The sequence below is a fragment of the Heteronotia binoei genome, chromosome 1 (genome assembly GCF_032191835.1).
Source record: "Heteronotia binoei isolate CCM8104 ecotype False Entrance Well chromosome 1, APGP_CSIRO_Hbin_v1, whole genome shotgun sequence".
Lineage (NCBI taxonomy): Eukaryota > Metazoa > Chordata > Lepidosauria > Squamata > Gekkonidae > Heteronotia > Heteronotia binoei.
In genome coordinates, this window is record NC_083223.1 from 753881 (window position 1) to 766608 (window position 12728).

At 48.5% G+C, this 12728-nt stretch overlaps 1 protein-coding gene across 2 annotated transcripts in view; it reads left to right on the plus strand.

Annotated features, from left to right (window-relative positions):
- Nucleotides 1-12728, plus strand: part of PLCB4 (phospholipase C beta 4) — a 126809-nt gene that overhangs the window by 33771 nt on the left and 80310 nt on the right. For both annotated transcript variants that reach the window (XM_060261738.1, XM_060261821.1), the window contains exons 3-5: nucleotides 879-959; nucleotides 2610-2669; nucleotides 4322-4465. In XM_060261738.1, the coding sequence (XP_060117721.1) occupies nucleotides 879-959; nucleotides 2610-2669; nucleotides 4322-4465 (285 nt within the window). The remainder of the gene's footprint in view (nucleotides 1-878; nucleotides 960-2609; nucleotides 2670-4321; nucleotides 4466-12728) is intronic.

Below are 12728 nucleotides of genomic sequence, written 5' to 3' on the forward strand. Positions count from 1 at the left end.
ATAGGGTGGGGTATAAATCCAGTATCATCTTCTTTGGCTCTGGAATCTTGGGGGAGAGTGCCAGAGGGGAGTTCCTGATCTTCTTGGTTCCTGCGGTTCGAGAACGGCGCCCTGCTGCGTCAGAGAAAGTGGGGCCTTCCCCGTAGGCTCTGGGGTGCAGGAACTCTGAGATGCATTTGGAGACCACAGCCCTTGAGGAATCTTTCTCCAAGGAGTCTTCCTCTCAAGTCGAGGCAGGGCCAAGGTGGAACCTGAGACTAGGTCCCCTGTTGTCCTCTGGAGGTTCTGAAAAGTGGGTCTGGGGTCTGAGGGGTGAAGACCACCAGCGTTGCTCCCGGGGATCGAATGCCTGCTGGCTCAAGAGCATGCAGGATACGGTGGAGAGAACATTCTTGGGTGCTCTGAAAACGGCCTGCCAGTTTGTTGGATTTGTTATTTTGGTTGTCCATTCATTTTTAGTATTACATCAGACCCCTGCACACGTCTGCTGGTTCAAGTGTCCATAGCGTTCAAAGATCTGAAAAATGCATGGGGTAATGCATGGCCTTTTAAAGCCAGTTTGGTGTAGTGGTCAAGTGCGCGGACTCTTATCTGGGAGATGCAGGTTTGATTCCCCACTATTGCACTTGCACCTGCTGGAGTGACCTTGGGTCAGCCACAAGTTCTCGCAGAGCTGTTCCTCTCAAAAGCAGTTTCTGTCAAGAGTTCTCTCAGCCCCACCTCCCTCTCAGGGTGTCTGTTGTGGGGAGGGAAAGGGAGAGGAGATTGTGAGCTGCTCTGAGACTCCTTCAGATACTGAAGGGTGGGGTATAAATCCAATCTCTGCTAAATTATTTCATGACTAGCTGACTGAATGCTTTGTATTTCTCTTTCAACAGGAATCTTCTGTGTTTGAACCCAACTGTCTTTTTAAAGTGGATGAGTTTGGCTTTTTTCTATCATGGAAAAGTGAAGGAAAGGTATTGTTCTGTGTGATTTCAAGAACATTGAAGCATTTACTGTGATTTCAAGAACAAACCCCAGTCTGAGAAGCACACACACCAGTCAAAGAGCACCAACCAGCTGGAGTGAACTTGTGGCTGACCCAAGGCCACTCCAGCAGGTGCAAGTGGAGAAGTGGGGAATCAACTTAGCCATTTTATATATTAGCCTTAACTCCTAAAGATCAGGGCCTTAATTTTTGAAAGGAAATCCAGAGCTGGGAAAGGAGTGTTCTCACATAACTTAGCTGCTCCCTGTAGAGCAGGGGTGTCAAATATGCGGCCCGGGGGTCAAATCAAGCCCTCGGAGGGCTCCTGTCAGGCCCCCGAGCAACTGGCTGTCATCTGCTTCCTTCTCCCTCTCTCTTGCTTCTTTCTTGCATCATAACTTGCTTTACAAGGCTTGCTCAATCGCACAGGAGCTACAGAGCAAAGCCTCTATTTTCTCCATTGGCTGAGGCTCCTCCCTTGGGGAGGAAGGAGGGAGGGAGAGCTTGCTTTGCCAGGCTCTCTCAGTTGCACAGCAGAGCTACTGAGCCAAGCCTCTCTCCCTTCTATTGGCTGAGTCCCCCTCCCCCTACTGATCCCCTGGGGAAGGAAGGAAAGAGCCAGAGCTTCCTTTGCCCAGTTCCCTGGATCCCATGGGAGAAATACAAAGGAAACACCTTTAAGACCAATGAGTGCTGATGTTTTATGCATGTTTTATTTAATTTTTTTTAAAAAATATTTAATTGTGTTTATCTGTATCCTTTATGAAGCTTATTTCTGCTATCTAATCTTAAATAGATACACCTAGAGCCCGGTCTGACATGGCTCAGCCCAACAAGGTCTAATTTATGTCAGATCCGGCCCTCATAGCAAATGAGTTCAACACCCTCCAGTCTCCTAGGATGGAGAAAACAGTCTAGAGCTGCTTCTTCCCGCTCCCCTCCACCCCCTTGTGCTGCAGAGAGGCATGTTTGGGGGAGGGGGCAAAGGCGTAAACACAGGAGTGACTGAATGGACCGTAGAGGTGTAGAGAATTGCATTTGGTGTATTTAATTTGCTGATGTCCTTGGAAGATGCAGGGCCTACCTGTTACTGCTCTCCTGGCCCCTCTGCTTTCCTTTGGGGTGGTTGCCAGAGTTGCTTTATGCAATTGCCCTTGTGGCAACAGCTCCTTCACCTTATCCCCTGTATTTCATGTAGCACGACCCAAATAATCAGGACGTTGTAGTCGATATTCCCTCTAAGCTGAGTTACTGTGAGCTAGCTCAAAGCTTTTTAGCTTCCAGCTCACACATTTTAGTCTTAGCTCAGGAAAGATGGCCCCAGAGCAAGCTAATTAATGCAGCAGCTCACAACTTTAATATCAGTAGCTCACAAAGTAGAATTTTTGCTTACGCTTTGCAGCTTAGAGGGAACGTTGGCTGTAGCTAATGAATATTTGTACATTCACAATTATTTCTTATGTGGTTTTCACTCTGGAGGATTAGGGGAAGTGAGGAGAATGTTTTAACCCCCCTGAACAGGGTGTGTACCACTTTGTGATTGTGTTTTCTGCTGTGAGCTTGCTTTGTTTCCTGTTTTGGTTGTGTCCCCCATGACATCAGACCCTGCACCTCACACCCTTTCTTTTGTCTTTTTCAGGAAGGGCAAGTTTTAGAATGTTCCTTAATCAACAGTATTCGCTTTGGAGCCGTCCCAAAGGTATTTCTGCAGTCCGTTTGGCAGTATTCTTTGAAACACTAAAGAGTGTTGATTTGCTATTGGAATGGGCAGAGGAGGAGATTGGGATCTCCTTTTTTTTTAAAGGCAAGCTTATGTAAATCCCACAGTAAAAGCTATAAAACCTAAAGTTTGAAGACGAAGATGTCATGAGTTCAACCGTGCCTAGCTTTTGAAAACTGCTGTTTCTTGCGGGGATTGCATCCATACATGTTAATTCTTGAACTGTACTCTTGTACCCCTTCTTTTTTACAAAAATAAAATGTCAAAGTTATTTTTGCATCCATGGGTATTGCTTACATTGGATCCAAAAACATCAAAACATATAGTTTTTAAAAAGGCCATGAAGGAAAGACATTCATGGGGGAACCACCTGCTGCAAACACGGGGGTGCGGGAGAGGGAACATAAACAAACTTTGCACAGTTCCACTTGTGCAAAATCATGAGCAACACCTTGTGCTTTCCTCCCTATATACTGTAGTGGCCAGAAATTGGTTGGACAGGATCTTGTGTAAGCAGAAATGCAATTCGGAATGTGATAAGTGTGACTTTGTGTAAGCATCTTGCATTTCTGTAAGAGCTGTAGCACAAGGAGAAATTGTGTGCTGAATCCAACCCACAGTTGGGAGAGAAAGGTTCACAACAGTAAACAAACAAACAAATGAAAAAGAGTATGATAGAGAGGGTTGGGGTTTTTTGCATAAATTGAAGGAAGGAAGGAAAATAAATGGAGGGGAGGGAGGAGGAATGGAAAGAAAGCAACTTTAAATGCATTTTCCAAGCCACCAGCTAGCTTGACTTGGAGAAGTGATGTAAAGAAATGCCTTCTCCAGGCCATCCAACAGGGAGGTGGGGGGCTTCAAGAGCCACACAATATGTGTGAAAGAGCCACATGTGGCTCCCAAGCCACAGTTTGGCCACCTCTGTGATAGAACAAATTTTGACTCCAGTGGCACCTTTAAGGCCAACAGAGTTTAATTCTGGGTAGAAGCATGCACACGAAAGCATATGCCCAGAATCAAACTTGTTGGGCATTAGTACTGTAACCTCAGTCCTCTGGAACATCTGGGTTCTGCTGTTTGAAAAAACCTTACGTAATCATTGATTGCATTTGAAAAAGTCGCTCTGCTTTCCTGGGTCAGCTCTCTGGTTCAATCAGTGGTCATGAAGGGCAGATTTTTCCAATTTGTGCGCTTGATGCATCGATGAAAACGTCAAACACGACTAAAGAGACTTGCAGGTTAAATGTATGAAAAAATGACCAGGGCCTTTCTGCTTTTTGCTCCAGCCAAGAGCAAGACTCCCAAGAGCGCCTTAAAGAAGAACAGGAGAGGAGCTTTTGTGAGTCACTAAATGAGCAATGACTCACGAAAGCTCACAGCCTGCCACAAAGTGTGTTAGCCTTGAAGGTGTTCCTGGATTCTGGCTCATTTCTGCTGCTCCAGACAGACTCACATGGCCACCCACCGCGATCTCTCTGAAGAAGTGAGCAGTGACACGCGGAAGCCCTTCGCCACAAATTTTGCTTGTCTTTTTAAGGGTCCCGCTGGTCTCCTGCTCTTTGCCACAGCTCCTCACTCAGACCCTGCTTTAGCTCTTGGGTGACTAACGAGGCCTGTATTGTCTTTAACAGGACCCCAAGATCCTAGCTGCTCTGGAAGCTGTGGGCAAAACCGAAAATGAGCTGGAAGGGCGGATCGTGTGCGTCTGCAGCGGCACGGATCTCGTGAACATCAGCTTCACCTACATGATGGCAGAGAGCACAGAAGAAGCGAAGGTACTGTGGTCTGGCAGAACATGTTCAGTTACATAAATGCCTCATGGACTGGGGGAGAATCGCAAATAGCCAGAGAAATCCAACTGAATGCAGATTGGCTGGGAGAAGCACACCCCACTGTGAGCTGTAAACAAGGCAACCGAGTAGTTTCCGTGGGTGTGAGTCAGAGCAGGGCTTCTCGAGTCCGCTGGAGTGTCCCATGTGGGAAGATGACTGAACGGCAACCTGGGAAGTGTGTAGATGCCCAATAAAGTTAAATTGCCATGAGAGATGTTATCTGTAACTCTACGAAGTAGGACAGCTTGAAGACTGTTAGGACTTTGCTTTCATCTGAGCAAAAAAACGGGGAAAAATAACACTGTGATTTTGACTCCCCTCCAAAGGCATGTGTTTCTGGAGTTCTCCTTTGCACACCATGGTGCATGAATGGAAAAATAAATCATCTGACGTTTCACCAAGTGCCAAAAAATTCTCAAAATGCTAAAGACTGCAGGCCTGGGGATTCAAGGGCATCGGAGGGACTGAGGCTGTCTCAGGAGGCCCGCCGGGCTGGGCGATGCAGTGTTGCCTTGCTCTGGCTGAGGAAGGGACCCAAGTTCTCTCCCCAGAATCCCTCCAAAGACATGCTCGTCACTGAAGGTGTCAAGAGCTGGACTTGGGACCTGGAGCACAAATAGAGCAAGTAGGGCTTTTCTTGTAGCAAGGACTCCTTTGCATATTAGGCCACGCCCCCCCTGATGTAGCCAATCCTCTTGGAGCTTACAGCAGGCCCTGTACGAAGAGCCCTGTAAGCTCTTGGAGGATTGGCTACATCGGTTGTGTGGCCTGATAGGCAAACCAGTGCCTGCTACAAACAAAAGCCCCAGGAGCAAGAGTTCTTGCTGGCTACGCTAGAGACGGTTTGGTGTAGTGATTAAGTGGCCGGACTCTTATCTGGGAGAACCAGGTCTGATTCCCCACTTCTCCACTTGCAGCTACTGGAATGGCCCTGGGTCAGCCATAGCTCTGGCAGAGGTTGTCCTTGAAAAGGCAGCTGCTGTGAGAGCCCTCTCACCCCAATCTTCCTTCCTTCCTTCCTTGGAGAGCCAGTTTGGTGTAGTGATTAAGTGGCCGGACTCTTATCTGGCAGAACCAGGTTTGATTCCCCACTTCTCCACTTGCAGCTACTGGAATGGCCCTGGGTCAGCCATAGCTCTTGCAGAGCTGACTTTGAAAGCCAGTTTGGTGTATTGGTGAAGTGTGTGGACTCTTATGTGGGAGAACTGGGTTTGATTCCCCACTCCTCCACTTGCACCTGCTGGAATGGTCTTGGGTCAGCCATAGCTCTAATAGAGAGCCAGTTGGGTGTAGTGGTTAAGTGTGTGGACTCTTATCTGGGAGAACCAGGTTTGATTCCCCACTTCTCCACTTGCAGCTGCTGGAATGGCCTTGGGTCAGCCAGAGCTCTCTTATCTGGGAGAACCGGGTTTGATTCCCCACTCCTTCACTTGCAGCTGCTGGCATGGCCTTGGGTCAGCCATAGCTCTCATAGGAGTTGTCCTTGAAAGGGCAGCTGCTGTAAGAGCTCTCTCAGCCCCACCCTCCTCACAGGGTGTCTGTTGTGGGGAGGGAGATAAAGGAGATTGTGAGCCACTCTGAGACTCTGAGATTCAGAGTATAGGGTGGGATATAAATCCAATATTATCCTCATCTTCATCTTCTCCTCCTCCTTCTTCACCATCTCTTCCTCCTCTTTGCTTTGTGTAATGTTGCTTTGTTTTTACTTTCTGTCATGCATCTGTCATGGAAATGGCCACATTTAGGACCAAGGAGTGTTTGCATATCGAGTCCTGTGCCATTTTGTGTGGCTTAGACAGCAAAGAGAGAGCCTCGTGGCTGATGGCTGCAGCTGGGGCTGACTGGAGGGGAGATGCTTTCCCATAAATACTTTGCCCCAAAGGAGGGTCTGCTCTGCTTTGACTTGCGGAGTTTAGTGTTCTGAAGCTACAAATGCACACAGCATTTCAGGGGTCTCCCTTGAAGGGGCGTTGGGATGCATTTTGTGGCAGACAAAGCAGAAAACTCGACAGAGTCGTAGGAAGGTCAAGCTATTAATAAGAACATAAGAGAAGCCATGTTGGATCAGGCCCACACTCTGTGTCACGCAGTGGCCAAAGAAACCAGGTGCCATCTGGAGGTCCACCAGTGGGGCCAGGACACTAGAAGGCCTCCCACTGTGCCCCCCCCCCCAAGCACCAAGAATACAGGGCATAACCGCCCCAGACCTAAGAGAAGCCATGTTGGGTCATGGCAATGGCCCATCCAGTCCAACACTCTGTGTCACACTGTGGCCAAAAATCCCCAGGTGCCATCAGGAGATCCATCAGTGGGGCCAGGACACTAGAAGCCCTACCAGTGTTGCCCCCCCAAGCACCAAGAATACAGAGCATCACTGCCCCAGACAGAGAGTTCCAACAATAAGCTGTGGCTAGTATTGATGGGATGGAGAGGGGGCTAACTAAATGAAGCTACATCCAGACAAGACAGAGGTTGTATTTGTGGGTTGGTAGATTTCCAGACATCAAATCTGGTGGACGACAGATGCTGGATGGTGTTAAAAGCATGTTAACCGTTGGGTGGTGGTGTAAGTTAGGCAGATGTCTACTGGTTATTTCTCTGTGGTTGTGCCCTGCTTGTGAATCTCCCCCCCTGCAAATTACTTTCACCTGGCACTCCATCTTTGTCAGTGTTTAATTCCCAGGCAAACTTGGTTTGGTTTGCTTGAGCTCTTTGGCGCCCAAAGATATTTCTGTTTGTTGAGATGCTTGTTTTGTATTCCTGACATTGTGTAATTAGTGTGTGTGTGTTGTTGTTGTTGTTTCTGTGTTTGCTGTATGGTGTCGGTTGCAGCTTTGTATCCCAGATGTCTTCCTTGGGGCAAAAAGGACATATAAACCTTCACAGCACAAATCAGCGCAGAGTGTGTGTGATTCCCTGGGATTTGTGAACAGGCCTCAGGGCCCTTCAGACTGGAAAAGGGGCTTTTTCTCCCTTACAGAGTCATTAGAGAATCTGGCCCTTGATCAGCTGCTTGCTGAGAGAGATCATTTGCAAGCCCCCCCCCCCCCCCAGCAACTGCCTTGAGGCAGCTCACAAAGGAACATAAAAAGTATCCATAACAAGGAAAAAGGAAAGGTCCCCTGTGCAAGCACCAGTCGTTTCCGACTCGGGTGATGTTGCTTTCACGATGTTTTTGCAGCAGACTTTTTTACAGGGTGGTTTGCCATTGCCTTCCCCAGTCATCTACCCTTTCCCCCAAGCAAGCTGGGGACTCATTTGACCAACCTCAGAAGGATGGAAGGCTGAGTCTAGAGATAGGAAAGGTCCCGTGTGCAAGCACCAGTCATTTCCGACTCTGGGGTGACGTTGCTTTCACAATGTTTCCGGCAGACTTTTTTACGGGGTGGTTTGCCATTGCCTTCCCCAGTCCTCTACACTTTCCCCCCAGCAAGCTGGGGACTCCTTTTACCGACCTCAGAAGGATGGAAGGCTGAGTCAACCTTGAGCCGGCTACCTGAACCCAGCTTCTGCTGGGGATTGGACTCAGATCGTGAACAGAGCTTAGGACTGCAGTACTGCAGCTTTAACACTCTGTGCCAGAGGGCTCTTTTCATAACAAAGCACACTATAAAAGGGGAATAAAACAGCAGACAACTTCTTCTATTTCCAGACCACTGTTATGTTAAAATATTTAAAGTGACTTGCAGAATATTAGGAAGGGAATAAAGCCATTAAAATAAAGCAATCAAAGCTGCACTGTAACATCACCTTCCTTATTCTGCCCCAATTGCTTGTGGGAAGAAAGCGATTGTCAACCAGAATTCTCTTCCTGCCTGTTGAGAGATCTGAGATCCAGGGATAGTCTTACCTATGTGGCAGATGGGATGTTGTTGTCGTTCATATCCACTAGTGACAGTACAGGGCAAACTTAACTTAGAGAATGCCTGGGTTTTTTGGCTGTTCCTACCTACCCTGGTTGCCTGCGCCCCAAAACTACCCACGTGCAAAGCGGAAGTTTAGTCAGACAGGGATTCCAATTAGTCGCAGGCCGACCGCCAGCTCAATTTCGGTGCGGTTATGGGCACGAGCGTCTGCATGCATATCAATTTATATGGGGAACGATAATGTTCTCGAGGAGATGGTACTTCACGGAAGGCAACCGAAGTGCAAATAGTTCATCGGGGAAAACACAAGCTTCGCTTAATGGGCAGGAGCATTTAATAGCATCTCCGAGTAGAAACATATTTTGCAGAACAGCGATGAACATTTAATGGGAGTCGCTCTTTGCTCATTGATAGGAATGTGCCACTGCAGTAGTTTGGTTAATATACTCGGCGCTGCGGAAGTGTTGTGGTTATGCAGTAGAATGCTTCTGGTTGTCTGTTCCGATGGAAAGAGTTAGCGAGGGCTTCTTTCCAATTCCAAAAGAAATTAGTCCTGGGACGATTCTCATATTGGAGGACACTAATCCAAATGGTAATTAAATCCCAAGGAGAAGCACTGGGTGGGGGAGGGGCGGGACCAAGGCATTAGTTTCATTTCCTTTGGGCACCTCTTATTTGGGGGGGGCACTTTCAGTCAACGCCCTCCCCAAGGCAGAGCCCGTTAAAATGAATCAAAACATCACTGCTGCTTGTGGCATTAAGGCTTTTGGCTTAGTTCAGATACAACACAAAACTGTGACTTAATAAGACCTGCTGTGGCTAGTGTGAATATCCAGCCCTCGACCACAACACTGTCTCTGTCTGGCCATTGTGGGAAGTTGAGTTCTTAGCTATCGTTTAAGGTTTATTAGATTTATATCCCACCCTCCCCACCGGAGCAGGCTCAAGGCAGCTAGTGAGACTTAACTATGGTTTCTCATGACATAAACTGGGGCAGTCTTCTTGGTGCTTGAGGGGGGGGCAAGAGTGAGAGAGCTTCTGTTGTTTTGGCCCCACTGGTGGACCTCCTGATGGCCTCTGGGATTTGCCCACTGCGTGACACAGCGTGTTGGACTGGATGAGCCATTGGCCTAACCCAACATGGCTTCCCTTATGTCCTTATGTCTGGGGCAGTGATGCTCTGCCTTCTTGGTGCTTGGGAGGCTACAGTGGGAGGGCTTCTGGAGTTCTGGCCCTGCTGGTGGACCTCCTAAGGGCCCCTGGGATTTGGCCACTGCGTAACACAGAGTGTTGGACTGGATGGGCCATTGGCCTAACCCAACATGGCTTCCCTTATGTCTGGGGCAGTGATGCTCTGTCTTCTTGGTGCTTGGGAGGCTACAGTGGGAGGGCTTCTGGAGTTCTGGCCCTGCTGGTGGACCTCCTAAGGGCCCCTGGGATTTGGCCACTGCGTGACCCAGAGTGTTGGACTGGGTGGGTCATTGGCCTAACCCAACATGGCTTCCCTTATGTCTGAGGCAGTGATGCTCTGTCTTCTTGGTGCTTGGGAGGCTACAGTGGGAGGGCTTCTGGAGTTCTGGCCCTGCTGGTGGACCTCCTAAGGGCCCCTGGGATTTGGCCACTGCGTGACACAGAGTGTTGGACTGGATGGGCCATTGGCCTAACCCAACATGGCTTCCCTTATGTCCTTATGTCCGAGGCAGTGATGCTCTGTCTTCTTGGTGCTTGAGAGGCTACAGTGGGAGGGCTTCTGGAGTTCTGGCCCTGCTGGTGGACCTCCTGATGGCCCCTGGGATTTGGCCACTGCGTGATACAGAGTGTTGGACTAGATGGGCCATTGGCCTTATCCAACATGGCTTCCCATGTTCTTATGTAAGGCCGGGTCACCCCAAAAAGGACCTTAGAAGATGACCCTCCTGGTAGGCCAAATATTTGTGGGTAGTCCTTAAGGTGTGGTTGTATCCTGTCCTGGTCTTGTTCCCTCCTTCCCTTACTGTGGAGCAAGGGTGACAAAAGCCAGGATTTGTCCAGGGAAACCATTATTGTACTGTCTGACTGCAAGCTGGCTCTCTAGTGTCACCAACAAGCCCTACTTCAGAAGTTTCACATGATGTCCTAGCAGAGTCTGTCAGTCGTTTGGGGGCTTTTCTGGCTTAAACGGTTGCCTGCAGTCAGTCAGAGAGGTGCCAGTACAATTGTGATGGTCTTTGAATGGCCGTTGCGTATTCTGAATGAGCAGTCATCCTGCGGGAACTGAGATTAGAGTCTTTCACAAAGCCGTGTGGGAAAAAAGAGCCATTTGGGAAAAGAGGGCCGGGTGGGGCTGAGAGTCTTTAGCTGGAAGCTGGACAAGCTGATCTCTGGGGATCCGCTGAGTGCCTATTTGTGTCCACGAGACTCTGCTTGTGTATTTGTAAATAAAGCAAGTAATATCAAGGCCCCGAAAGGCTGTGCTACAATCTCTCATCCAAAGGAAACTGAATTCTTTAGCGCTGCCGCTGGAACTTCTCCCTGCTTGAAATCGGTTTCTCCGCAACAATAGAGAGGGCTGCTGCCTGACTCTGTAAATGATACTTTGCAACTTTTCAGGCATTTATACCAAACTGGTCCATCAAGGTGGTGTTTTCTACATACACTGGCAGTGGCTCTCCAGGGTCTCAGAATGAGGTATTCTACATCGCCTCCTCCCCTGGTCCTTTTAACTAGAGATGCCAAGAATTGAACTTGGGACCTTCTGCATGCCAAGCAGAGGCTCTTCCACAAAGCTATCACTCCTCCTCTCGTGAAAGGTGATGGACTTACCTTGCATCTTGACATTTGCAAGCAATCTGCCTTTGTAACGTGAGGCTGACTTGATGTGTTTCTCTTTTCTACGTCTCTTCCCTTTCTCTTGTCTCAGCTGCTTTGGCAATAACTAAAATGGTGGATGTTGCTGAGTTGCAACCTGCTTTAAGTCAGGTTTTAGACTCAGAATCATAGAGTTGGAAGGGACCTCTAGGGTCATCTAGTCCAACCCCCTGCACAATGCAGGAAACTCACAAACACCTCCCCCTAAATTCACAGGATCCTCATTGCTGTCAGATGGCCATCTAGCCTCTGTTTAAAAACCTCCAAGGAAGGAGAGCCCACCACCTCCCAAGGAGGAAGCCTGTTCCACTGAGGAACCGCTCTGTTGGAAAACCTCCAAGGAAGGAGAGCCCACCAGCTCCTGAAGAATCCTAGAATCCTAGAGTTGGAAGGAACCTCCAGGGTCATCTAGTCCAACCCCCTGCGCAATGCATGAAACTCACCAATACCTCCCTCTAAATTCACAGGATCTTCATTGCTGTCAGATGGCCATCTAGCCTCTATTTAAAAACCTCCAAGAAAGGAGAGCCCACCACCTCCCAAGGAGGAAGCCTGTTCCACTGAGGAACTGCTCTAAACTCACAAACACCTCCCCCTAAATTCACATGATCCTCATTGCTGTCAGATGGCCATTTAGCCTCTGTTGGAAAACCTCCAAGGAAGGAGAGCCCACCACCTCCTGAGGAAGCCTGTTCCACCGAGGAACCGCTCTAACGGTCAGGAAGTTCTTCCTAAAGTTGAGCCAGAAACTCTTTTGATTTAATTTCAACCTGTTGGTTCTGGTCCTACCTTCCGGGGCCACAGAAAACAATTCCACACCATCCTCAATAGGACAGCCCTTCAAGTCCTTGAAGATGGTGATCCTATCACCTCTCAGCCACCTCCTCTCCAGGCTAAACATGCCCAGCTCCTTCAACCTTTCTTCATAGGACTCGGTCTCCAGACCCCTCACCATCTCCGTCGCCCTCCTTGACCCTGTGCATCATCTCAGTCTACCTGTTGAACATCAGCATTGCCAAGCCTTAGCTAATACTTAAAGACATCTGTATGTTGAGTTGATGTGTAGTTGAAATCAGTGTTTCCCTGATTTTCCTATGAAATTTGGTATCAGAGCAAACAATAACCCAAGAGTTCTACTACTCTCCTGCTTTCTTTCAGCCATCTCCTGATTTGATCCCTTGGCTAAATCCCCCGCCCTCCCCCCCCCCCCCAAAAAAGGAATTAGACTTGACATTTTAAGGAACACGAGCTAATGTGTTTGTTTTACAAGGCTTGAAACCAAGGAGTTGCATAATTCAAGGATTAAAGTTTAATAATAACTGTGATCTGGAACACTTGGCGATTGCTTTAACTCTGCCCGGGTAGTTAAGCAGCGATGGAGAAGAGGAAGGCAAAGTCCCAGGAGTTCTTCCTTAGATAGTGTTTAAAGAACACGTCGCATCTCTTGGTGTTGCCCATCAAAAGCAGGTGGTGGGGTGGGGATGAAGCTAATG